General features: G+C 34.8%; 6 protein-coding genes across 6 annotated transcripts; 3 read left to right on the top strand and 3 right to left on the bottom strand.

Annotated features, from left to right (window-relative positions):
• The first annotated feature begins 934 nt into the window (after positions 1-934).
• LOC9299507 lies at positions 935-2,136 on the top strand. Its single transcript, XM_021015413.1, has 2 exons — positions 935-1,317; positions 1,511-2,136. The coding sequence occupies exons 1-2, from the start codon at positions 1,144-1,146 to the stop codon at positions 2,081-2,083; spliced, it is 747 nt and encodes a 248-aa protein (XP_020871072.1). The 5' UTR covers positions 935-1,143; the 3' UTR covers positions 2,084-2,136.
• Positions 2,137-4,259: 2,123 nt separating this feature from the next.
• On the top strand, positions 4,260-9,748 carry LOC110230046 (guanylate-binding protein 3). The gene is made up of 14 exons (XM_021031808.1): positions 4,260-4,675; positions 4,963-5,124; positions 5,226-5,291; positions 5,388-5,531; positions 5,607-5,720; positions 5,860-5,961; positions 6,047-6,232; positions 6,519-6,608; positions 6,684-6,818; positions 6,965-7,087; positions 7,188-7,273; positions 7,380-7,992; positions 8,084-8,161; positions 8,297-9,748. The coding sequence occupies exons 1-14, from the start codon at positions 4,409-4,411 to the stop codon at positions 9,374-9,376; spliced, it is 3,246 nt and encodes a 1,081-aa protein (XP_020887467.1). The 5' UTR covers positions 4,260-4,408; the 3' UTR covers positions 9,377-9,748.
• Positions 9,749-11,197: 1,449 nt separating this feature from the next.
• On the bottom strand, positions 11,198-12,481 carry LOC9301281 (serine/threonine-protein kinase-like protein ACR4). The gene has a single exon (XM_021016251.1). The coding sequence runs from the start codon at positions 12,446-12,448 to the stop codon at positions 11,456-11,458; it is 993 nt and encodes a 330-aa protein (XP_020871910.1). The 5' UTR covers positions 12,449-12,481; the 3' UTR covers positions 11,198-11,455.
• Positions 12,482-16,561: 4,080 nt separating this feature from the next.
• Positions 16,562-18,842, bottom strand: LOC110230003. Its single transcript, XM_021031475.1, has 3 exons — positions 18,175-18,842; positions 16,771-17,712; positions 16,562-16,696 (listed from the first exon to the last, which is right to left on the bottom strand). Exons 1-2 carry the CDS (start codon positions 18,840-18,842, stop codon positions 16,893-16,895), a joined length of 1,488 nt encoding a protein of 495 aa, XP_020887134.1. The 3' UTR covers positions 16,562-16,696; positions 16,771-16,892.
• Positions 18,843-24,263: 5,421 nt separating this feature from the next.
• LOC9299506 lies at positions 24,264-25,202 on the top strand. Its single transcript, XM_002865160.2, has one exon. It carries the CDS (start codon positions 24,513-24,515, stop codon positions 25,170-25,172), a length of 660 nt encoding a protein of 219 aa, XP_002865206.1. The 5' UTR covers positions 24,264-24,512; the 3' UTR covers positions 25,173-25,202.
• On the bottom strand, positions 25,194-27,234 carry LOC9299505 (pentatricopeptide repeat-containing protein At5g46100). The gene has a single exon (XM_002863383.2). It carries the CDS (start codon positions 26,773-26,775, stop codon positions 25,357-25,359), a length of 1,419 nt encoding a protein of 472 aa, XP_002863429.1. The 5' UTR covers positions 26,776-27,234; the 3' UTR covers positions 25,194-25,356.

Below are 27,234 nucleotides of genomic sequence, written 5' to 3'. Positions count from 1 at the left end.
ATCTCTTGTCCATTGTAGATAGAACCATCCAGTTTAGTATATATGATCATGGTGACACAAAATATATATATATATATATATGTCAATTTTTAGCAGTAAACCCGCTCATATGTTTGATGACTCTTCTAACGCCAAATGTTTTACCACTAATTGCGGTAAAGGGTTACTAATCAAACCCAATATTTACTTTTTGTTCCTTTTCCTATATAGTTTTTTGTGATTATTCTCAATTTATTTGGTTAAACGGAAAATTAGAAGAAAATATGATTTTACATATGTATAAAGTTGATTTGATTAAGGAAAAAATAGATTTATTAGAGATTGACATAGGGGTCTAAAATGGTACGGCTACTTCCAAAAACTAAATATAGAGCGTCTTTGCCTGGTGATCTTAAAACCAGGTTTCGAACCTTAAATCAGTGGGAGAAAAAAAAACCTCAAACCAATTGGACCAATTTAGGGGTTTTTGCTTCAAATTCAATTTGGGCCGGACCCAACCATGCACGTGAATAGACAATGAATCATGGAGTTTCAAGTGTTGCTTGATTGCATTGGTTCGAAACAAAAAATTGTGTAGACTAACGGATGTTATCCCAATTTAGATTAATGATTGTTCTTTAATGTTTTAAATAGGCCAAGCCCGTTTCTAGTGGCCTCGTTGTCTTGGTCCAGATCAAAATCTCTACACACTTCACCCTTTTGGTCACAAACTCATAATTGGCAACTTTTATAACGTTTTTTTTTGCTTCTACAATGTTTCTTTGTGGGATACGCAACGTTCCACTACTGAAGAACATCCTATTTCATGCAAATTAATAAGTGTTAGCGTGTATATTTAATTCTCATTGCTATTTTCTATTCAAAACAGTTACATACAATTTACAAAGGCATATCTAATTATATATTAATATTAGTGAAATGAAAATAATAAGTCGACTCATATTAAATGAAGCAAAGTGGATATTCCATACGTCCAAGATTCCTCTAAAAATTTATATCCATCTCAGTTCCTTACTCTTTATTTTATACGCAAAATTAGAAACGTATCCATATATATAAACATTTATGTGTGTGTAAGAATATATATAATAAATCAAGACAGACATTGTAGCACAGAAGTAGAGAAAGAAAGGAAGCTAGAAGATGGAGATATTTGTGAAGAAAGAGTACTTAGATTTGGTTCTTGTCCCATTTGGATTAATCATAGTTTTATCTTACCATCTATTTCTTCTCTATAGAATCCTCTATTTTCCTTACCACACCATTATCGGTTTCATGAACATCGATAAATCCATTTGGGTCGACCGTATCATGCAGGCAAGTGATCTCTTTTTACTACAATCTTTTCAAAATTATCGATAAAGATTTCTATATAATATAATGTTTTGTTCAACCTATTACAATATTAAAAAAAATGATGATTTGGTAATGCCAACATTTTTGTTACTTTTATTGTTACTCTCTTTTGCTATATGGATTTAGATATAACGGTTAGCTCAAATGATTACAGGCAAGAAAAGACGAATTGGGTGGTGCTTTAACTGTTCTTTCAAGCAGCATATCAGCTTCAACATTTATGGCGTCTATTGCTTTAACATTGAGTTCACTTATCGGCGCGTGGATCGGAAGCTCCCCGGTTAATATGACAGTTTTTACGGGAGATTTTGTCTATGGAGACACAAGTTCAATCACAATGGTCATCAAATACACTTCTCTCCTCATATGTTTCCTAGTTGCATTCTGTTGCTTTATTCAATCCACGAGATGTTTTCTACATGCGAATTATCTTATTACCACTCCCGGGGAAGATATTCCGCCAGACATGGTGAAGAGATTTGTCTTGAGAGGCGGTAACTATTGGTCGGTGGGTCTTAGGGCTCTTTACTTGGCTCTTGATCTACTGTTGTGGCTTTTCGGACCGGTTCCGATGTTTATTAACTCGGTTTTGATGGTTATTTGTTTGTATTATCTCGACTCGAACTCGGTGGCTCAGCCTCTTTATCACCGGACTTTCGAGGCGGAGCAAGTTGTCAAGAAGATGAGAGGAGTTTTGCCTGAACAGTTGACTTTTAGATGTAATTGAAAAGAAAATTATTTGATTATTATTAATCAATTTGCCAACTTGAGATTTGAATATTCACACTTAATAATCTATTGAATGATTCGTAAGTAATAAATCAATTATTGCATGAGATTTGAGAAAGCCGTACGGAGCATGTTCCGGGAGCGTCTTGTCTTATGTTTTGTAATTTATTCACACGATAGAGCATTAACGGAAACAAAAAGAGAAGAAAAAAAAAAGATGAGCTGTGTAATTTATTTCTTGGAAGCAACTACTTAGACATTTTCTCTATATTTGAAAACAATTATTGTTGTGTTTACTAATAATATACTATATCGCAATTTAGTTTTCCACTAGTCTTACAAAAAATTCATGGTCTCATTACGTTTTTTCAATTATATTAATTGCTGAATATTGCTCATGTATTTTCACGTAAGTTAACATTAGGCAATATTTTAAAGAGAAGTTCAATTCAATGGAGTTTCGGTTAGAATTTTCAAACTTTTATGAAATATATGGAACACATGAACACTAGTCTAAATTCGTTGGAATTTTTTTAGTATTTATGCTTCAACAAATATTATTAATGGCTATTCTTGGACTAAGAAAAATTATGGTTTTAAAGATAGAACTATTCCTTATCAAAAAAATTGGCCTTAGTTCAAGATAGTTGTTTTTCAAAAGATTTAGCATCTAATTTTTATTAGTCCTAGAAATTTTAAACAAACTATTGAAAGAGTACTTGATGAATACAAGTGGTGGTATATATATATACACAGCAATGTTTAGATTGAACTTGTCCAATCCGAGCTAGTTTGTTTGGTTATTCGGTGTTAATCTTCCTATACCTGCATATCGAAAAAGAGTTTGATCTAGTGATGAATAATATCAAAAATCAAAATTTTCATTTTGTATCCTCTTATGTGGAGAGAAAAAGAAAATGAAGAACACATTTTTTCTTGTATTTCTGTATATTCTTCTTCTTTACATATGAGTATATATTTATAAACATAATAATACTGCATAAAACTTGCACGATAAGCTGGATGTGAACTATAATGCTATATATGAACTATATTTAGATAACTAAGCACAAAGATTACATTCATATTTTGTTCCTTAAAAAAACATGAAACAAGCCAAACCAAAGTTTAAAATTCAATCCGGATTCTTATTTCTTATAATAACCACTCGATTTGAGGAGAGCTAGCAGTAATAGATTTGTTAGGGAGATATCATACATTGTAAGAAAATGTGATTTCGTGATTGATGCTTCAAAATATCGGAAGAAGAAAAAGTTGAAGCTAGGAGTTAATCAAGTGAATCGTTCACATGTTAGTTTCTTTTTGGATAACAACAAAGTAAAAAACTTAAATAATTTTATTTTTTTCTAGTGTTTATAACAATGGAGAGAATAGATAAAAAAGATTAAAAAAAAAAAACAAAGAGAATAAAAAAGAAAGTAAATGAAAAAAGGTTTAAAGGAGAATTATCAACATCTACACAAATTTAAGGTATGAAGAATTATTTATGAAGTTCGGCATTCTCGTATGAATATGCTGACACTGCTGATGATCTTTTACAGAGGGTATATCAAAAAGACATATCTGGAAAATGCGGAAAGGATGAAGTTGATAACTGCACTAGGAATATATGGAATGTTCTACACATTTTTTCTTCTCTTGTGGATTCTTTTGTAATCGGTTTCAGACTTCTTATTTCCAAAATCATTAATTAAGAAGATATTTCAGGCTGAAATCAATTCCTTTTTAACGTATTTAATTGCTTTATATTCTGGTTCAACACATGAAAGTAAGACTACCTTATGTTTTTACTTTTCCAAATGACAATATTTCTTTTAACGAATGTGCGATAATATATTATTTGCTTTTGTCATATCTTGTCTTTTGTTTAATTTACATTGCAATACTCAATGATTTCTATATTACCGTTGCAGTCCATCCATCTACATTTTCCCAAAGTACTCTTTTAAGTATTTAAAATCTCTTTCCACCATATACCTAATAATGTTTGGCGAAAGCTTAGCATAATGGCTTATTGGCTTGTTTGGTTCATAAGAGAAACTCTCCTAACACAAAAAGTAAAACCCACATATTTGGGCCCATAAAGGCCCATGGAGTTAATTTCGTGGGCCTATTATACACAATTCCTTGTTTAATCGCTGTATTTTCTCTCTCGCGACGGATCTTCTACTTAGGTCTCTCTCTTCTTCTCCTTTTCCTCACTTTTTCAAAATCAGTAGATTTAGGAAATTTCAGAATTTGAGCGAAATTAAAAGTAGACGACGAATCGTTTGAATTCGAATTTCAAGTAAAATTTGCAGAGATGATGAGGATGTTCAGTAGAGGAGGGAAGGATTCACCGTCTGATTCCGCTTCTCCGTCACCGAGATCATACCCTTCAACATCTCCGGCATCTTCGTCTGCTGTGACGGGACCACCGAGACCGATTCGTTTAGTGTATTGTGATGAGAAAGGGAAGTTTCGTATGGACCCTGAAGCTGTTGCTACTTTGCAACTCGTTAAGGAGCCAATTGGTGTTGTTTCTGTTTGTGGTAGGGCTCGTCAAGGAAAGAGCTTTATTTTGAATCAGGTTAGGGTTTCGCTTCTTCTTCAAGAGTTCGTTTTTGGGTTCGTGTTGGAAAAATGGGGTTTGTTTTGAATTGGGTTCTTTGTACAATGTTTTGAGGTTCTAGGGTTTTGGCAAATTAGGGTTCTTTTGTACTACCTCCAATTGATTTGTCAGGGTAAGGAAGCTTATTGGATTCAGTAATGGGGAATGATGCTTGTTTGATTTGGTTCTGTGTACATTGTTTTGAGGTCTAGGGTTTCTGTTTTTCTGTGTTTCTTATATTGTTTTGTGATGTTGCGCTTTTGTAGCTTCTTGGACGCAGTAATGGGTTTCAAGTGGCATCAACACACAAGCCGTGTACCAAGGGGCTTTGGTTGTGGAGTTCTCCTATAAAAAGAACAGCTCTTGACGGCAGCGAATACAATCTTTTGTTGTTAGATAGTGAAGGAATTGATGCTTACGACCAAACTGTAAGTAACATATAGCGAATTTGCTACTTATGAATTTGATCTCTTTCAAAGAATTTGTGTTTACTAATATGTTTTGATTCCCTTTACTTCCATTTCCACAGGGTACCTATAGCACTCAAATATTCTCATTAGCTGTTCTTTTGTCAAGCATGTTCGTGTACAATCAGGTTTGTTAAAATTTTCAGTCTGAAACTTAATTTAAGCTTTTTGTGATATTATTTACACTCGTGTTGACTGATGTTTTTTTGGTTGGTATGTTTCAGATGGGAGGCATTGACGAAGCTTCACTGGATCGCCTTTCTCTTGTCACTCAGATGACAAAGCATATTCGTGTAAAAGCTTCTGGAGGAACAAGCTCACGTTCGGAACTTGGGCAATTTTCTCCCATCTTTGTCTGGCTGTTGAGGGTAATCCTCTGTTATTTATGTTTGTAGATATTATTGCTTAGAGATAAGTATTAACATTGATATACTTTACTGTAGGACTTTTATTTGGATCTAGTGGAAGATAATCGGAAGATTAGCCCACGTGACTATCTAGAAATTGCCTTAAGGCCAGTTCAAGGTACTGGAGGAGATATTGGTGCTAAAAACGAGGTACTATGTTATTTCTTTGTCGAGTATGTTTATTTAGATAGTCAGGCACTCTCGAGAAACCCGGGTTTGGTGATCAAGTGTAATTCCTTTGGTAGAATAATTGTATGTCAGTGTAACTGAAAACAATTTCTTTTTGCAGATCCGAGATTCAATCCGTGCTCTTTTTCCGGACAGAGAGTGCTTTACCCTTGTAAGGCCTCTGAACAATGAAAAGGACCTGCAGAGACTTGATCAAATTTCGGTTAGTATTGTTCTATCATGCCCCTTTACCTATAATACTTAGTTGTTTAATGCTTAGTTGGATAATATTCTGTGTGCTTATGCAGTTGGAAAAATTGAGACCTGAATTCGGTGCTGGCCTGGATGCATTTACCAAGTTTGTTTTTGAGAAGACGAGGCCCAAGCAATTAGGGGGTACTGTGATGACTGGCCCTATTCTTGTCGGTATTACACAGTCTTATCTGGATGCTTTGAATAACGGTGCCGTGCCAACAATAACCTCATCTTGGCAGGTTTGATATCTCTTGCCTCTATGGATGTTCAATACATTTTAATCAAAATCCATTCTTTTTTTCTAAGATTTAAAAATATTGAAGAATTTGACTGGATATGGCAAGGCTTACTTTACATTGTCTGATACATTACATCTTAATGGGTAAACATATGGTTGATTATTGCATTCATACATCTATGTACTTCAAACCAGTGTGGCTCAGTTGTAATGTTTTTACCAATGCATTCTCTAGCCTATTTTCTCCCAGATTAATAACGTTATTTTTCTTGACTATCTACTTGTAGAGTGTCGAAGAAACTGAGTGTCGAAGAGCATATGATTCTGGGGTAGAAGCCTATATGGCTGCCTTTGACCAATCAAAAGCTCCTGAAGAAGTAAGTATCTTGGCTTTAACCTCCTATTTTTTTTTTTTGGTAATATATGATTCATGTCAATTCTGCTATGTATAGGGTGCACTGAGGGAAGAACATGAAGAAGCAGTTCGAAAAGCCTTGGCTATGTTTAACTCTAATGCTGTAGGGGCTGGTTCAGCAAGAAAAAAATTCGAGGATCTTCTCCACAAGGACTTGAAGAAAAAATTTGAGGTAATAGATTCTAAAACAGTGTTGTTCAGTAGGAAGCAGTTGTTTTTGAATTCGGACTGTTTTATATAACTCATTTACGTATCTTTCACATGAGATTTCTCCTCTCATTGTCTTATGCTAATATAGACAATACTTTGGTGATTCAGGATTACAAGAAGAACGCTTTTATGGAGGCAGATTTGCGATGTACGAGTACTATCCAGCGCATGGAAAAGCAGCTTAGAGCAGCTTGCCATGCGTCTAATGCAAATATGGATAATGTTGTCAAGGTTTGTTATTTATGGATAATTTTTTTGGCATAGAAGGATTAGGTTTAAAGGTTCCGTGATTTTTTTTTTTGGTTGTTTGTAATGATCGACTGTGTCTCAGATTCTAGAAGCTCGTTTGGCAGAATATGAGGCATCATGCCATGGCCCGGGGAAATGGCAGAAACTTTCTGTGTTTTTGCAACAAAGGTATTTTACTACTTCCACTCCCCACTATTTTTTCATTTATGTTTAGGTTTTTTTTGAGGTGCGATCATGTAATTTGTGCTTTGTGGTCTACTTTTTACTCATGCAGCTTGGAAGGACCTATATATGATCTCACCAAAAGGCTTATAGATAGCATCGCTATAGAAAAGAATTCCCTTGCAATGAAATTCCGTTCTGTTGAAGATGCGATGAAACATTTAAAACAGCAGTTGGATGATAGTGAGAGATACAAGTTGGAATACCAGAAACGTTATGATGAATCCAACAATGACAAGAAGAAGCTGGAAGATATATACAGAGAGCGCATAACTAAACTACAGGGGGAGAATAGTTCGCTGAACGAGCGATGTTCTACGTTGGTTAAAACCGTGGAATCTAAAAAAGAAGAAATCAAAGAATGGAAAAGGAATTATGACCAGATTGTTTCGAAGCAGAAAGCTGTTCAAGATCAGCTTAGTTCTGAAATGGAAGTCCTTAGGACAAGAAGTACTACTTCTGAAGCTAGGGTTGCTGCAGCTAGAGAACAAGCCAAATCTGCTGAAGAAGAGACTAAGGAATGGAAAAGGAAGTATGATTATGCTGTGGGAGAGGCTAGATCTGCTCTTCAAAAGGCTGCTTCAGTGCAAGAACGTTCAGGCAAGGAAACACAGTTGAGGGAAGATGCTCTTAGGGAGGAATTTAGTATCACTTTAGCTAAGAAGGTATCATTCTTTGTCCCATTCGTTTAATGGATGAATTTAAGCATGTAATCATCAGTATATATTATTAATATTCGGTGTTAATCAATTGCAGGATGAAGAAGTTACGGAGAAGGCTACAAAACTTGAGAAGGCGGAGCAGTCTCTAACGGTTCTAAGATCAGATTTGAAGGTGAATTTTATCAAAATCATAGTATATCTATGTCAACCTCGTCTTGTTAATTTATCTTCCTATGTTGTAAACATCTGTGTGAAGTAGTTTACCTTTGTGGAATGTGGATCTTAGCTTGTGTTGTGTCTTTTGCAGGTGGCTGAGTCAAAACTTGAAAGCTTTGACGTAGAGTTAGCATCACTGAGATTAAAATTAAGTGAAATGACTGATAAGTTGGACAGTGCCAACAAAAAGGCTATAGCATATGAAAAGGAGGCTAATAAGTTGGAGCAGGAGAAAATCCGTATGGAACAAAAATATCGATCTGAGTTTCAACGCTTTGATGAAGTCAAAGAGAGATGTAAGGCAGCCGAAATAGAAGCTAAACGCGCTACTGAACTGGCAGACAAAGCTCGAACTGATGCTGTCACGTCGCAAAAGGAGAAAAGTGAAAGTCAGAGGTTGGCGATGGAAAGACTTGCTCAGATCGAACGAGCTGAGAGGCAAGTCGAAAACTTAGAGAGACAGAAGACAGACTTGGAGGATGAATTGCACAGACTTCGTGTGTCTGAGATGGAGGCTGTCTCCAAAGTAACAATCTTAGAAGCAAGAGTCGAAGAACGAGAGAAAGAAATCGGGTCATTGATAAAGGAAACCAATGAACAGAGGGCTCATAACGTGAAGTCACTTGAAAAGCTGTTGGATGAAGAGCGTAAGGCTCATATAGCTGCAAATCGAAGAGCCGAAGCTCTTTCTCTTGAGCTACAAGCTGCCCAGGCACACGTTGATAATCTTCAGCAAGAATTAGCTCAAGCTAGGTTAAAAGAAACCGCACTTGACAACAAAATCAGAGCTGCGAGTTCCTCACATGGGAAGCGGAGTAGATTTGAAGATGTTGTTGATATGGACATTGGAGAAGCAAGTGATAGAGTCTTGAGGACTAATAAACGAGCTCGAAGCACGAGAGGAGATGATCACGGTCCTACTGAAGAAGGCGATGAGGACTTTCAAAGCCATCAAGACAATGGCGAGGAAGAAGAAGAAGATTACAGGAAGCTTACTGTGCAGAATCTAAAGCATGAGCTGACCAAGTATGATTGTGGACATTTGTTGTTGAACAGAGGCCATCAAAACAAGAAAGAGATTCTTGCTCTGTATGAAGCTCATGTTCTTCCCAAGAAAGCTTTAGTGAAAGAGGAAGAGAGAAAGAGACAGAGAGAAGTCACTTCGTCTTAGAGGACAAGACTCTGTACAGAGTAAGGATGAGATAAACATGTTTTAATCTCAAAAGTTTCGATCTTTAGAGATTAGTACAGAGTAAGGATGAGATAAACATTGTTTCTATCTTTTTATCGGTTTTTATCGGTTTACCTGGGACTGGAGAAAGTAAACCGAATTAGAAAGTTGTATTGAATCTGAGGTTTAGGGTTTTATGAGTGTGTTTTTGTGTTGGTATTATTAATTTGTGTGGGGTTTGAGTCGGTTTAGTGTTTGGACTTTTTGATTTTTAGACTCTTCCAAGTCTTTTTCAGAATTCTGTAACGAGTTTGAGATCGACCGTTTGCTTTGAATTTTACTCTTCAGTTTTAAGTCAGCATTATTGACTAATTTGGTTTTTAAAGGAATGATTCTAAGAGTATTTTAACTTATATCCATGGGATGTGACACACAGAGAAGAAATTAGTTAAAACTATTACATGTGCACTTGCGTGGTTTGTTTGTTTTTTTTGTCATCCGAAATTAATTAGAGTTCAAAAGAGTCATTCCTGTGGAATGTTGTTTACAAATGTGATATGAAGCGGTTTTGTACGAATTTTTCGTGCCAGATGATCCGCTTTTACATTAGCATTGCGAGAAATTAAAGATAAAGAGAATGATGAGAATTTTTCCTTGTCGCTCTGAAATTCCTCCAAGTACACTGAAAACGCCGGCCATTCGGTTGGAGAAGACACCATCTTAACCAGATCAAAACAGTCTGTAAGGAACTCTACCTCTTGATTATCTGCACCTAGCATACACTTCATCGCCCAGAGAAGGGTCTCGAACTCGGTATGTAATGGAGATAAACTTCGACGGAGATTTGCAGCTCCCATGGTTGGCGGCTCTCCGTTTAATGATGTACAGAACCATCCTGTATCGGAGAACTTATCACTTTCTTTCCACGATCCATCCACAAAGCAACGGTATCCTAAATAATTCGAGTCAAGTGAAGTATTCCCCACTCAGAGACCGATTTACCAATTCCACAGGACCATTAGTTTCATGATGAACTTGCGTGGTTTGATAATTCTCTTAAGTAATAAATGATATTACAGGAGTCCTAATAAATTACGTTTCCATTTAAAGAAATTACAGTTTCTACAGAAGCTATTAAAACAAAGAAAATGTTACAAAAAATATAGGTTAGTCAAAAAGATAAATTTTCATTCCTGTTATTGGTTTGTAATAAATTTGTAATTTTATAACAACTGTTACATTAAATCAAGCACTTAAGTTTGATGCCGCCTTACATGAATCAAAATTGAATTAAACAACAATTAATTTATTTTTATTTTTTCGATATACTTGTAAATATTATATGGAATGAAATCTTTAGGCTAATAAATAAAAAAATAAAAAACAAAGGGAATAAAAAACAAGAGAGTTAAAAAAACTCATTCTAACCACATTTGCAACAAAATTAAATTACATCTACCGAACATTTCTCACAAAAAAAGAAATATATGACTTGTTCCACAAGGTGTAAGATTAGGTCCACCGTCCAAATTTGACAAAAATTTAGCTTCCAAGTCTCGTCAAAAATATCAGAATCTAAGTTAAAATATTCTTTCGTACACACTTAACCATATTATAATATAACTCCTCGTAATCTATGATTGTTTCGGACAAAGCACACGAAAATTCATTTTATATCAATAGTTTATTTGAAAGTGATTGAAACACATAGTAGTATATTTAAGATTTTGTAGATTGATTCAGAGTAACATCATCAGTAGAAATTACTTGATTTCTACAGTATATGAAACCGAGTTTATACGTCGGAAAAAAGCCATTACATTTTCTACAACACCCCCTTTAATTTCTGTTTTCTCTGTAAAATCCCAAAACATTATGAATTGTTAAAAAATAACCCAACAACATCATTAATATTCTTAATTGATTCACATGAAACCGAATTCTAACTCTATAAAATAAAACTATATAATATACACGGCATTAAAACAACATTTACGTTGCTGTTCAACTAATAACAGCTATATCCCTTTATTCCAAATTTTTATCTCTAAAACCCCAAAACTTTTAAAATTATCCAAATCACCCTCCTTCCATCTCCAAACTATTCAAAATCGCCGCCACTTCAGAAATCGACGGCCGACTCCTCCGTGAATTCCCGACACAAGCCAAAGCAACCTTCGCTAATCTTATTACCAAACTCTTAATCTCACTTTGAACAACAATCCTCGGATCTAAAAACTCACCAAATCTCTGTTCTTTAATCAATGGTGTTGCCCATTTCACAATCAATCCATTTTCACTTCTTCTTCCACTCAAAATCTCCATTAAAACGACGCCGTATCCATACACATCACTTTCTTTGCAATAACCTTCTTCTATATACCCAAAAATCCCAGATTTTTCAATCGGAATCAAAAACCCAAATCCGTAATCGCAAATCTTAGCCGTTGATTTCTCGTCTATCAATATATTCGATGACGTAAATCGACCGTGAACGATTCTAGGGTTTGCGATTTCGTGTAGATACTCCAATCCTCTCGCTGCTCCCGCCGCGATTTTAAAACGCGTTTTCCAACCAAATTCAACCGCAACCGCTGATTCTTCGTGTAAGTGATCACTCAAGCTTTTTCCTTCTCCGACGAATTCTGTAACTACGATTCTTTCTCCGGGAGCTTCTGAGAATCCTAAGATTGAAACGACGTTTGGATGATGAGAAGAAGAAAGCGATTTAATAACCGTGGAAAAACCGAAACCCGGTTTACTCAAAACTAAACCGGGGTGTATTCTTTTAACCGCGACGAGGTTTTTATGATCTGGAATAATAGCAGCGTAAACCGTTCCTAACCGACCAGAACCGATGATTCGTCGCTGGTTGAATCCGTCGGTTGCTGAATCTAATTCGGTTAACGGATAAGCAAGACCGGCCGGTTTGGTTTCTGGAAGAAGAGATTCGTCGTCGGACCGGTTTGGTTTTTTTCTGCATAATAAGAAGAGAAAGATTATGAGAAGAAGAAGAGAAAGAGAAAGAAGAGACAAAACTGAAGCGTATGCGATTTTTTCAGATTTGTCCATTTTATTCAATAAAAATAAATGTATGATTTTGATTATGGGGGTTGTGTAATATATATATATACGAAGAGAATAATAAAATAAAATAAAGGTCAAAAAAGACAAATGAAGGAAAAAATTTCGTCTAGATGGTCAATAAATATTCATGGACTCTTTAGGTTAGGAAGAAAATCATTACTTTTCATAATTTAAGCAAGATATTTTTTATATTATATTTACATGGTATGATTTTTAAATTTGTTAAATTCTTGAAAATTTCTGTTTTAGTTATTTTCATTAAATTATAGAAGTTACTAAGACGCAGTAATTTCTCAAATAATCATATGTAAGAAAGTTAACACATTTTAACCAAAAAAAAATTTAACACATTAACAAATAACAAACATGTTAGTAATAATAGTATGCATAAATTCGATCGTTGGAGAATGGAGAGTTTTCGGACGATACTACTAGTATCTCGAGGAATTTTGATTGTCTTTATCATGGTGTAAGTTTGTCGGTCCTTAAAATTTTCAAAGAACAAACGCATATTATCACATGAGCATCTAACATTCGTTCGATGAATTTTAGAGTGAAAAGGAGAGCTTGAATAATCAGAAGATGACACACTATTATATCATAAATTCATACCTTGCACTATAAAAGATATTGACACTTTACTCATTACCTACTCATTGAAAGATATGAAATTATAGATGTTCATATGATATCAAAACAAATTGACTTACTAGTATTTGATCTAAACTAGTGTTCAACTTATGATAAATGTATTAGATCAAAAGAATGTGTTGTAAGAATCACACACTGAAAATAAATGGTCAAAGTGATATGAAAAGCTAAGAGTATATTAAATCTTATGAGAATGAAATATTTGAGAAGGACCCATCTAACTTTGGCAGGTGAAACTCACACCTAATATAACTAATGCAATTTATATAAAGTAAATTATATTTATTTCAACTTTTGATTATTCTATTTATATATACATATCACAAAAAGTTTACCTACTATGTATTAACCTATGTTGTACAGTATTTCCCATCAAGATTATGTTGGATTTCTAGGGAAGAAAGTGTAGCATTTCAACTACTAGAGAATGAACAAAACTATGTCAGTTAAATCATCGCGGGTTGATGATTTGTTGAGATATCTCGAAAAAGTTCAGCTGTGACTTAGCGTTTGTAAAATATAATATACTTTCTTAAATTTTCAAATTTTACTCGAAAATGATTTTTTTTTTTTTAAATGAATATTTGTTTGTAAAGCAATCACATATTATATTTTTTTGGTATGGTGTGGGAATATCAAAAATCTAAAACTATCTTAATTCTTAAATATATTTTCTGACTGTATAATATAAGCTAAGTAGTAGTATATATTAAGAGTAAACGATGAGTACGATTACGGTATCGTTTGTCATATCTACAAGCACCCTAAATCCTGGAATTCTTAGTTAACCATTTACTAATGATCCACTATTATAAAATTGGTACGTTAGTTACACCATCAAATTTCCTTAAATTCCGAAATTACTTAAAAGATATATGAGAAGATATACCAAACATATATTGTTTTATTATCTAAAGCCCATGCTCACCAGTAATAATCATTGAACTTGTATTATAAAATTATTTCATTTCATTCATTACATATGTCCGTAGATTCTCTCTTTTCTAAACAAAAAGTAATACTAAAATAGTGTTGCAAAACGAAGACAGATGCACTGTATCATCCATCTTTGTGAATTTTCATTTTAGGCTGTAAATGGTAACATGTATTTGTAGAATTCTTGAGGAATTTATGTGGAAAAAAATACATGTTACATCATTTGTATATGTGAAATTGTTGTGGAATTTTTGATCTTTTATCATAGTGGTCCTATTTCATTATTTGATTTATTGAATTAATCAAACCTTCAACAAATAGAAAACAAGCAAATAATGAGAGAAAATCAAACAACGAATCTGTGATGCATTTCATTAGTAAATTTTGATATGTTTTTTTGAAGTTTGTTTTTAGGAACTAATAATTTTTAATATTATTTAATATTTTTTGTTTTATTTTATTTTATTTTGTGGATAGTCTTGGATGTTCGAGTATTTGGTTCGGTTTCAATTATGTAATTTTTGGTTTTGGATATTTCGATTCTCGAATTAAGTATACATGCGGTTATTTTAGAATTTCGGTTAAAATTTGGTTCGGTTCCAAGTATTTTGGAGCATTTCAGTTTTTTTGAATCAAGAACCAGTTAGGAACCAATATTTTTTAGTTCCGGTTCTTACCCAAATAACATTTCGAATATTTTTGGGAAATTTTCAGATAATTTTAGTGAATACTTCCTCTGTTCCTAGTTATTTTATGTTTTGGGTTTTTTATTTGTTCCACTAAGATTGATGTTTTGTAAAAACATCATAATTATTTTTGTTTGTGACCAATAGTAGAAGGAGGGAAGTAAAACTAATATTATTAAACTAACAAAATAATAATAAAAAAATATAAAAGTTACTTATTCTTAATTTGTGTGTAAAACTAAAACATCATTGTTTTAGGAACAGAGGGAGTAGTATTTTTTGGTTATTTGGATTTTTTATTATTCGGTATAAAACTAACTAATGTTTTAGATATATAATTGTATTTCGGTTTTATACATGTATCTAAAATATTTTGGTTCCAGTTCTTTTGGTAATGAAGTTTAAGATCCATTTGTTGTTTTTGTCAGTTTCGGTTTGGTTTCGGCGAAACATTTCTCTAGCTAATAATTTTAGAAGTTTAGTCGATTAGATTTTAAAAAAATTCAGCCAGATTTAGCAGTTACCATTTGAACTATAAATTATTCAGCCAGATTCTGCAGAAAAACAAAGATATATTCAGCTAGATTCAGCAATTCAGCCAGATTCAGCCAGATTCCTCGGTTACCATTTAGACCCTTAGTGTTTTCTTCCACCTTTTTTTTTGGCTGGCAAAAATAGCTTAAGTTGTTGTTTATACTATCTATATATATTCATATTCATGTCAAGGAGACCCATGACTGATTACTATTACGGCTCAACATCATAGATTAGAGGATTGACTTTAATACACTACCTCAACTATACCGCTTCTTCGGTGTACACCCTAAACTTTTTGTCTCTTTTTTATACACCATAAACAATTTATTTCTCTATTAAACATCACAAACTATACTTTCTCTTTTAATTGCAACATAGCGATTCTAAATTGTGATTAGATTTATTAAACCGTTAATTGCGTTTCAAAAACCAAGAATAGCTTAAGTAAACCCAAAAACTACAATTTATTTACCCTTTTTTGCCGTAAAAAAAAATAACAAAAATATAAAATAAAAAACCACGTTAACCACCATCTTCGTCTTCTTCATATCAAAAATCCCCACCTTTATTTAGAATTTCTTCAACGTGTTCTTTTGTTATTTCTTTGCAAGATAAAAGAAATCTATTAATCTAATATTAAAATTCATAGCTGACGAATTCTCATTGTTTCAAGAAATAAAAACTATCACCAAGATCACAAAAACTTCAAAACAAAAACTCCAAAACAAACCATTCATGTTTGCAAAACTAAACTAACAGGAACACGTTCATAGCACTATTAAACTTCACTCATAAATCACCATGTCGGGGTTGTTTGTGATGGTTGCGTGAGAGAGATTGTATCCGGTACTTGAGACTTGAGGTGTCAGACGGGCCGGCCCGCGATGGGCATTTAAGTTTGTGAGACCGCGGCGGGCCGGCCCGCTAGGATCGCGGACAAAAATGATATGTCCAGGCCCGCCCCGCTAAATCCAACGGGTTAGCGGGCCGACCCGCGGGCTTAATTTAAATATTTAAAAAATAATTTAAAAAATAAAATTAATTTTTAAAATTTGAAATTAACAATTTTTCAATTAAAAAAACTTTTAGAATTATTTTTTTTTGTAAATCTTATACTTTTATACATTAAATTTTGTTATATGTTTATATATTTCACATATATATTTTCAGAATTATGTAAAAGTATTTATTTATTTATATTAATTATTTATTTTTATTAAATATTTGTAGTCCACGGGCCGGCCCGCAAATCCGCGGATAAAACCCGCAAAAATCCGCAATTCACCTGGGCTTGTCCGCGAGGCCCGCTATTTTATGGACATAAAAAATGATATCCAAGCCCGCCCCGCCGTGGGCTACTTGGACAAAGCCCGCGGGCCGATGGCCCGCTTGACACCTCTACTTGAGACGATGATGACACATCCTGAAAAAGAAACACAAATACAAAGAATTACTATATAAACCAGAAAGGTAATAGAAGGAAAAATTGGATCATACCTCAGTAGTTCTTTGTCTCTTCGACTTTTCCTTGGGATATTGCTTACACCCAGCTGCATTATGGCCAGTTTCACGGCAAGACGAACAACGTACAATACGTCCTTTCCTTCCAAGTGTTTCTTTTATTGTTTTTTTCTGCGGCGACTCGTGTTTTCCTTTAATCCTTGGATATGTCTATTTGTTTTCTTCTTACCAGGTAGTATAGGCTCTGGTGGTGCTGTTACCAAGCGATACGTAGAAGTCATCCAGAATCTTGGCCCTCTCATTGGATGTATGGACTGCTCGTAATTGTCTCGCCACAAATCAGTGCTGAAAAATCCTGATACATAACTTTCAACATTCATATCGTAATCAATCATTGCTCCATAGGCATGCTCACATGGAATCCCACTGATTTGCCATTTACCACATGTACATTTTCTTTTCTTCGTGTTCACCGAATAATCATTCCCATAAAGCATAACCTCATAAACTCCATGAGTTGCCGGAGTTGTTTCACACTTGCTTGCATCTTTCTTCTCTTTCGCGAGAATCTTGGCAACATACTCTGTAAACATTCCTTCATGATTCTTGGATTTGTTATGCCTCTTCACCATTCGATTCATAGCTTGCCTCCTAATTGTGTCCAGCATTGGAATCATTGCCTTAGCTCTTGCTTTCGTAATTGATGCGTTGAATGATTCCGTCGCGTTGTTATCAACATCCTCACAGTTGCTTCCAAGTTTAAAGAAAGCTCTTGACCACATCTCGGGTTGTTTTTTCATCACTAAATTGTAGACATCAATGCTATACTCTTTCACCTTGTTGAGGTTCTCTTTAAACTCAGTCTTGTTGTAGCTCCAAGCTAGTTGCCATATCAATGGTTTGATCAAATCTTTTTTTGGATGCTTGTTCTTCAAGTTCTCAATGATGTGTTTTACACAAAATCTATGTTCAGCAAAACTAGCAAAAACACAAAAAAATAATGAAAATTAAATATCATTAAAATATTGGAATTACATATACGAGTAAACGTCATATGCATTATCTCATTGACTTTTCTTATGCATATACAGTAGGAGCAAAACCATGACTACAATTATACGTGTAGAAAGAAAAGTCACAACAAATAGAGAAGTCACAATGTTGATACATACCTTCGATTTATCAGAGATCAAAACAAATCCTTCTCCATCTTGAAGTTTTAAATCAGCCTTGAGTTGCTGGAGGAACCATAGCCAGTTATCCCCAGTTTCAGATTGTTACCACAGCCCAAGCAAGCTAAGTGGATAAATTTGATTGTTTGCATCATGACCAACTGCAGCCAACAACACGCCTTTCACTGCCGTCTTCAAGAACGTACCATCAAGTCCGATGATTGGTCGACAAGAGGCCCTCCAAAGTGTGCGGATTATTTCAAAACACACATAAAAGCGGTTAAAAACATCTTCACCGGCAGAGTTAGGGATAGTTTCAACAATGGCAGTTGATCCCGGATTAGTAGATAGAATCTCTTCCACATAACCGCGAATGTGAGTAAATTGTTCTTCATACTCCTTCTCAAGCAACTTCAGAGCTAGCAGCCTTGCGCTTTGGCATTGACCCCTAGAACTCACTATCTTCCAGTGATCTTTAATGTGATTTTGAATTTCCTTAGGCATGAATTTAGGATTTACTCTTAGCTTGTCCATGAAAAGCCTTGCAATAACAGGACTTCTGAGTATTTTGCATCTCCCATTCGGAGTACAACTGTGCTTTCTATATGTCGTCTTTACCACCCACATTTGCCTCCACTTACACTTACCAACAATACCACACTTGAATTCAAGCTTTGTCTTCTCCCATCTTCCTTGAACCACATTATTCCCTGTGTTTAAAGCATACTCAATTATAGCCTCTTTAAACTTAACACCATTGAAGAACAATTGACCTATAGATAATCTATCAACTCTGCTCCTTCGGATTCTTCTATCTCGCAGAACAATCGGATCTTCCTCTTCATCCGAACTATCAGGAATTTCATTTCGGCCAACAGAAAACTCATCAACGAAATTCCCTACTGAATCTTCTACTTCAAACTCAAACCGGTCCATTCCATCCTCTTCATCTTCGGCTTTACTCTCGTTTTTCTTTTTCTTGCCTTCCTTTTTGTTTTTTTTGTTTTTTATTGTCATCTTCGTTTTCCTCACTACCATTGTTATCAACATCTTCCATATCAATGTCGGGTTGTATCTCATCCATGTTTTTTTCCGTAGATTACGTAACTGAAAAAAAAAAAAAAAAACTAAGCCTACGAAACCAGCAAAGAGAGAGAAGCTATGAAACCAGAGAGAGAGAAGACCTTACCAGAGGAGAAATTGAGAGGAAGAGAGAAACGAGTTATTCTCGTGATGAAGTTGAGAAACCCTAAGATTTGTGATTTTTGTTACGTAGAAGAAGAAGATGGGTTTAAATCGTGGGTTATTGGGGCTTTTGTTCTCTTTTTTTCACAGCAAAAAAAAATTGTAGTTTTTGGGTTCACTTAAGCTAATCGTGGTTTTTTAAACGCGATTACCGGTTTAGTAAATCTAATCACAATTTAGAATCACTATGTTGCAATTAGAAGAGAAAGTATAGTTTGTGATGTTTAATAGAGAAAAAATTTATTTATGATGTATAAAAAAGAGACAAAAAGTTTAGGGTGTATACCGTATAAACGGTGTAGTTGAGGTAGTGTATCAGAGTCAACCCTATATTAGAGATTTAAACAGTATATAATTTAGAGATCTTTAGCTCAAACATAAAGACGTTGATATTGGTTACCTATAGTCTATAGAGTCTCAGTATAAATTTAGGCTTACGAGTTATTACTTTAGCTTTAAATATCTTTATGACAAACTTTAAAAATGGAAATATTTATTTTGAAAAATGTACATAACAAACTAAATTGTAGGATGTGGATTTTTATTGGGCACACATATATATATAAGGGAAATTGCACTATCTATACATGGAAGAATCAATATTTAGTTCTCTCCTCAAAACTGTTCCCTTTTACTGTTTTGCTTTTTATGACAATTATACCCCTGAAATATATTAATCAACTAATTGAAGAGATGATGATAACTAAACCGACGAAATATAAGAACTAGAGATGTGGCGGTGACGATACGTCGATATCTACTCATTGACTATGATCTCATCACCGATGCTCTCCCGTCTGCACGATCTACACGAGATGGCACAACCACTCATGACAACGTCGTCGTAGTATCATTGTGCTCCATCATGGTTCATCACTGCCGTTCTTCTACTTCTCGCTATCTCCATTTTTTTGCTTTGTTTTCTGCAGATTTGCTGGTTTTGTTAGGGAACTTCTCTTCATCTCACTAATAATTGTTTTTTTTTTCTTTCTCCATCATTGTTCTCTTTCTTTTGTTGATAGTTTTTTTGGTGTGAAATAAAAGAAGATCGATGGTTCTAGATCCGACATAATGGTGTCGGTGGCTATGCAAAACAAATCCAGCAATGCGTCAATCTTCAGTTCCTCAAAAAGGAAGACCAAGGCGGGTGTTGGTTCCGGGATTTGGACAGAGTGATTATTCAATTCCGACGAAACTGGTTACAACAATGGTGATTTTGATTTTGAAGACAAATGGAACTAATCCGTTCATCTGTTCTTGTCATCCTAACTATATATAGCAATTGTTAATATATTAGTTACCGAGATAAATAATGAAAATAAATATTTTAACATGTTACGAAAAATGATAATTGCTAATATACTAGTTACCGAGTGAAATAAAAACAAAATTAGTTATTAACGTGATAAAAATATAAATAATTTACTACCCATAGAGTTATCTATGATGTAACATATAATTTACCATTTTAAAAGATATGTTAGGGTGATAACTAATTTACTAGTGTATATATAAGTTAACGGTAATAATTAAATTATCAAAATAAGTAAACATGTTAATATATAAGTTAGCTGATACCAATCATATAATAAATGATTTAACACGATAAACATATTTTCGGCGTAAGAAGAATAGTGCTTTTACATTACTAATGTTTAGAAAAAACAGCTTATTAAAAGTTATATCGACATAAAATAATATATATCGTGCTAATAAAATAATTAACTACTTAAAATTGTTACCGCCAAAACTCATTTTTTGCTGCTGCATCTAAACTCTTTATCTCGATATTTTACTTGTTAACGCGCATATGTGACTAAGAGTATTTTTGGCATTACCTTGAGTCGGATGAAAGAGAACTAAATAACTAATCTTCATGTATAGATTTTTAATTATTTCTTCTTCCAGGTATATATATTTCATTCACCCTATATATAAACCTTTAAAAGATGATAGTAAAAATATTGTAAAAGAACCACCAAAACTTTGTTGCCTAACTAACTGTTATGCAAATCCAAATCCGCATAACACATATTGTTGATCACATAAAACAGATATTGTGGAAAAACTGAGTTTGTAATATTTTTTTTTATTAGGACTGTGTATTTTGGGTATCATGACTGAGAATAGCAAGTAATTAACATTATAGTAGTGGTAATTCATGTGTATAAAACATATCCAACAAAGTACGATATAGTTCATATGTACCTAAAATTACTGTTTAGACTCTCACTAAATCAGATAAATGTTGGATACTGGTTAAGTTCTTTTAGAAAAAATTGAGTATTTTGTTTTTTCAGTTAATCAAATGGCTATTCGAGTCTATATCCCATTCTATAACCAAATGATCCATATAATGTAATTAACATGAACTTATACAAATCAGATAATCTGAACCAAAAATATTTGGGTCGAATCCAGACTCATCTAAAAAAAAGTTGGATTCACAATGGAGTTGAAACATGTTTTTTAAAAAGTAGTTTTCTTGCAAGATCAAAGAAATCATTTAAAGAGAGTCTAAAACTAACTCATTTAAAACCTATAGAATCCAAATCATTCAAAATCGTTGGGCTTCTTGTTAAGGATTCTTTGTATGGGCTTTTTAGTTCGCATATCAAAATGCTCCAAAACATATCCTTGGGAAACACAATCCCAAATCTTTTCCAAGACCTTTCGTTTCTTTGTCAGCGACACTTCGTTAATTATCGTTAAAATTTTGAAATTGTTATAATTAAGAAAAATAATGTATCGTAAATTTTCTATCGATCATTTATGTTGAAAATGGTATAATAATAAAATTATTTAAAGAGATAGAAATATAAGGGAGAAAGAGTAATAATGTGGGAAGAAACTATACATTTCTTTGTTAAGTGAATCAATGGTGTCTCTTACAATGGAGTGGAAGAGCATATTTATAGTACCAAATAATTTCACCAAACTATTCCACTACTCCAAACTATTCTACTACTCCAAACCATTCCACTACACCAAACTATTCCATTACTTTATGGTAGTGATTGAATGACTTATGAGCTCCATTCAATATTCAAGAGTTTGATTTTTGTAACACTCCCCCTTGGAGTTCATTTGTCATTCATGTCTTTGCGATGTGCTTCATGTTGCCTCGTTAAAAACCTTTCTAGGAAAACCCGGTGGGAAAAACCATAGTAGGTAAAAAGAGTGCAACCGCGCAAGCTCCCCCTCGAATGATCAAGATCATAACTTACAAGTCTTGTTGACGAATCATTCCAATGTTATGAACATGTTTTCTGAACATAGAGGTGGGCAATGATTTTGTGAAGAGATCCGCAGAATTCTTGGATGATTGGATATATCTTACTTCAATGTCTTTATTCTTCACGAGCTCTTGGGTGTATGAAAAGAACTTCGGAGGGATATGTTTGGTTCTATCGCTTTTGATAAATCCTTCCTTTGTCTGAGCAACACATGCAGCATTGTCTTCATACAAGATAGTTGGCTCCGTTTTTAGACGAATTCCACTACTTGTTTGAATGTGTTGACTTATCGATCGTAGCCATACCCATTCTCTACTCGCTTCATGGAGTGCGATGATTTCAGCATGATTTGAAGAAGTAGCTACAAGCGTCTGCTTCTGAGAACGCCATGATATAGCAGTACCACCAATCGTGAACACGTATCCTGTTTGTGATCGAGCTTTGTGTGGGTCTGATAAATAGCCTGCATCTGCAAAACCAATCATTTGACCATTTATATTTTTAGGATAAAATAACCCTAAATCAATAGTCCCTTGAAGATAACGAAAGACATGTTTAACCCCATTCCAATGTCTTCGTGTAGGGGATGAACTAAATCTAGCCAAAAGATTGACTGAAAAAGATATATCAGGTCGAGTGCAATTTGCAAGATACATAAGGGCTCCAATTGCACTTAGATACGGTACTTCAGGACCGAGTATCTCTTCATTCTCCTCAGGTGGTCTGAATGGATCACTCTCAACATTAAGTGATCTAACGACCATTGGAGTACTGAGAGGAGTTGCCTTATCCATATTTAAACGTTTTAACACTCTTTTGGTGTATGTGGATTGATGAACAAATATACCTTTTTGAGTATGTTCAATTTGTAGGCCAAGACAAAATTTTGTTTGTCCGAGATCTTTCATCTCAAATTCCCCTTTTAAATAGTTTGTTGCTTTCTGTATTTCTGCTTGAGTCCCGATTATATTTAGATCATCAACATATACCGCGATTATCACAAATCCGGAATTTGTTTTCTTTATGAAAACACATGGGCATATAGGATCATTCACATATCCTTCTTTCGTTAAATGCTCACTGAGACGATTATACCACATTCGTCCAGATTGCTTTAACCCATATAATGCTCTCTGCAACTTTATTGCACACAACTCTTTGGGTTTAGATTTTAATGCTTTTGGCATATTAAACCCATCGGGAACTCTCATATAGATATCTGTATCCAATGATCCATATAAATATGTTGTAACGACATCCATGAGACGCATCTCTAGATTTTTGCCAGCTGCTAGACTCATCAGAAATCTAAATGTTATAGCATCCATAACGGGGGAATATGTTTCCTCATAATCAATCCCGGGTCTTTGAGAAAATCCTTGAGCTACGAGACGAGCCTTGTATCTCGTAATTTCATTTTCCTCATTTCGTTTTCTAACGAAAACCCATTTGTATCCAACCGGTCTCACATCTTCAGGTGTGAGTACAATAGGTCCGAATACATTTCGCTTATTGAGCGAATCAAGTTCGACTTGTATTGCATCTTTCCATTTTATCCAGTCATGTCTCTTTTGACATTCATAATGAAAAAATGTAACGTGCAAGTCTAATCGCATGACTCACCCAAGAATGCGTACACCTAAACTGATTTTGACGTTAGTTAACATTTAATAATAGAACTAATCATTTAATTACAAACAAGTGCTTTGTCAACGTGTAATATATTACTATGTTTTAGCAAATGACTACGTATATAGTTTATAATCTTACTTGGCCTCCACGCAGGAACTACTAACATTTATCCAAAGGCTTTAAAGACATTTTGATTTAGATTAAAACATAAACATCATTCTCACTTTCAATAAAAAATGTTCATGGGAATTCAAAATCAGAATCACATTTCCCAAACCATTGAATAATTCCAATCATGGAATCAAAATATTTAAAAACAATCCTTTAGTAGACAAGGTCAAAAGCTTATCCTTCACATAAACAAATGACTTAGGTTTGGTTTCAGACTTGCTTGCAATACATAACAAAGTAAGCAGCCAAAGTTACATTAAAACACAAGCATTTGGTCAAAACAACAAAGCACATGGAAAAAGAGATTTGAATCTTGAGTGTTATGGAGATTAAGGTTGATGAAGAAGCTGGGACCATCGGCGCTCGCCGGATCAAAGAAGAAACTGTTCCACTCCTGGATGATCGAAATCGAAATCGGGACTTTCCTGACATAGAAAGGAACACTATGATGCAAAAGGCAATAGGTAAGACTTTTCAGACCACAGCTAATCTAGCTAATCTTTTACCAACGGGGACAGTTCTTGCGTTCCAGATCTTATCGCCAATTTGCACAAATGCTGGGCAATGCGATCTAGCTAGCAGAGTCATGACTGCATTGCTAGTTTCCATCTGTGGGTTCTCTTGTTTCATACTTAGCTTCACAGATTCTTACAAGGACTTGAATGGAAATGTCTGCTATGGATTTGCAACAATCCATGGTTTTTGGATAATTGATGGCTCAGCTACTCTTCCTCAAGAACGTTCCAAAAGCTACAAAGTACGGTTTATAGACTTCGTACATGCCATTATGTCATTTCTGGTTTTTGGAGCCGTGGTTTTGTTTGATCAGAATGCGGTTAAATGTTTCTTTCCTGAACCATCAGCTGAAGTAGCAGACCTTCTCACAACTTTGCCCGTAGCCGTAGGAGTCTTCTGCAGTATGGTGTTCGCTACGTTTCCTACTACACGCCACGGTATTGGTTTTCCCCTCTCTGCTAAATGATGTTCTGAATCAAAATGTAAAAATCTTCTTAACCCCTTTGGAATCTCTGAAATTCTCTGTTGTATCTTGTGCTTTACCATTCTTCTGAGATGGTCTTTTGAATAGAATATCTCAATGTTTGTGTATGTTGTTCCACGCGATATGTTTGCTTCAGCTGTCTTATTCTAATCTTCCTTGCACTAACTTAGATATCCAAATCTCTGAGAAGAGAATCTGAAGCTTCTCCTACAATTGTGTTATCCAACGTGTGACCTATAAGTAGCTTCCATGTTCCTTTATTTGGAATACATCCGTCAGTCACTATCTCGTCAACTAATTGAACAGCTTTCTGGAATTCACCCTTTTTGCACAAACACTTCACCAAAGAGTCTAGTGTTTCAACCTCAACCGAGATGCCTCTACTCCTCATGCTTAGATATAGAGTAAATGCACGACTTGGATAGTTTGTACAAAGACCTCGGACTACTTCATTACTTGTCTTAACATGGATGTTCCAAGTTAAACGATTTGGAGTAATTCCTCCTAGAATCATCTCGTCGAGGAAATTGGCAGCTTCGCGAAACTTACTGACAGCACAAAACCCACTGATTACTTTCCCATATAATCCAGCATCAGGTTTTAAACCCTGAAGATTCATTCTATCGAGAAGTTCAACGGCTTCTTGAATCTTCTGCTCCTTACAGAGACCAGTGATCAAAGTGGTATACGTTACCATGTTTGGCCTGCAGCCTCTAGCCATCATCATCTCAAATAACTCCATGGCTTGCAAAGAACGACCATCTTTGCAAAGACCGTCCATCAAAGAACTGTACGTGAAAACATTCGGCTCGATGCCTTTACCTTTCATCTCTTCAACATATCTCATTGCTTCATCAACATTTTTCGATCCACACAAACCGTTAATCAGAGAAGTATATGTAACAACAGTTGGTGCACAGTCCTTTTCAACCATCTCCGTAAACAACTTCTTCGCCTCATCTATCCTTCCGAACCGACACAAACCACTAATCAAGGTTCCATATGTGTAAGAATCCGGATCACACCCTCGTTTAGGCATTTCATGAAAAATCTTAAGACCAGCATCCACTGTCCCGTCATTTCTGCAAAGAGCTTTGATCAAAACATTGAGAGATGCCACGGTAGGAGGCAAACCAATCTCTCTCATATTCTTGTAAAACTTAAAGGCCAAATTTAACTGATTCTCTTCCACGAGAATAGCAAGAACAGTGACATAAGCCTTCTGGCTAGGATCACAATCAAAATCCTTCATCTTGTGAAAAACCCTTAAAGAATCAAACGGCCTATGAACCCGACCATACCCTCTACATATAGAAAGCAAAATATCTTCACTAACAACACAATTCTCAATCTTCATTCTTGCAACAATATCTTCAGCTGCTTTGAACTTATTAGCAGAGACCAACCTCGACACCATATAACCAAAAGAACTCTGATCATGTAAGTACCCATTTGCGTATTCTGCCGTTGCGGAATCAAAAACCGCAATTGACTTCTCCACGTCTTTTTCAGCTCGCATCAGTTTGATAACTTGTGAAGGCGTGATATTCTTAGACCACTTGAACATCATCATTTTGCTACCCATTACTAAACAATAGTAAAGAATAAACCTTTTGCTAGAGAATCTCAGCTACGCATTACGTCGAACAGGTTGTGTGCATTAACGATTTCAGTTACCTCAGACCAAATCAGTGAAACACAGACCAGGTAAAATCATTCGATCATCAAAGCCAACGAATAGAGAGAGCAATCACTGACACAAACGACGATTTCACTAACATTTTCCCCGTTTTCCTCTGAAAACTTCCCTCTGTGCTAATATCAACAGCTTCTCTGAGTTATAGACCCTTCTCAGTAAACCACCAAATGTGAAGGAATCAACAATGATTCTCGTTACGAACTAGAAGGTGAATCAAATTGCTGGAGAAGAATCGATCACCAGTTTTGGCGACTTAGATTTAGGGTTTATGATATGGGAGACTTTAGCTACAAAGAGCAGAGTCTCTAGATGATTTAGAGGTGTCTGAGAAATTACACTCCATAC

This window comes from Arabidopsis lyrata, assembly GCF_000004255.2.
Source record: "Arabidopsis lyrata subsp. lyrata unplaced genomic scaffold ARALYscaffold_8, whole genome shotgun sequence".
Taxonomy (NCBI): domain Eukaryota; kingdom Viridiplantae; phylum Streptophyta; class Magnoliopsida; order Brassicales; family Brassicaceae; genus Arabidopsis; species Arabidopsis lyrata.
Note: the sequence above shows the minus strand (reverse complement) of the source record. Positions and strands in the feature narration are given on the sequence as shown.

Coding starts and splice junctions, on each gene's coding strand:
- LOC9299507 (XM_021015413.1), top strand. CDS start 1,144: ATGGAGATATTTGTGAAGAAAGAGTACTTAGATTTGGTTCTTGTCCCA. Junction 1,318..1,510: donor GGGTCGACCGTATCATGCAG/GCAAGTGATCTC, acceptor AAATGATTACAG/GCAAGAAAAGACGAATTGGG.
- LOC110230046 (XM_021031808.1), top strand. CDS start 4,409: ATGATGAGGATGTTCAGTAGAGGAGGGAAGGATTCACCGTCTGATTCC. Junction 5,125..5,225: donor TTGATGCTTACGACCAAACT/GTAAGTAACATA, acceptor CCATTTCCACAG/GGTACCTATAGCACTCAAAT. Junction 5,292..5,387: donor GCATGTTCGTGTACAATCAG/GTTTGTTAAAAT, acceptor GGTATGTTTCAG/ATGGGAGGCATTGACGAAGC.
- LOC110230003 (XM_021031475.1), bottom strand. CDS start 18,842: ATGGACCGGTTTGAGTTTGAAGTAGAAGATTCAGTAGGGAATTTCGTT. Junction 17,713..18,174: donor GTTTTTAACCGCTTTTATGT/GTGTTTTGAAAT, acceptor TGTTTTTGCTAG/TTTTGCTGAACATAGATTTT.
- LOC9299506 (XM_002865160.2), top strand. CDS start 24,513: ATGGAGATTAAGGTTGATGAAGAAGCTGGGACCATCGGCGCTCGCCGG.
- LOC9301281 (XM_021016251.1), bottom strand. CDS start 12,448: ATGGACAAATCTGAAAAAATCGCATACGCTTCAGTTTTGTCTCTTCTT.
- LOC9299505 (XM_002863383.2), bottom strand. CDS start 26,775: ATGGGTAGCAAAATGATGATGTTCAAGTGGTCTAAGAATATCACGCCT.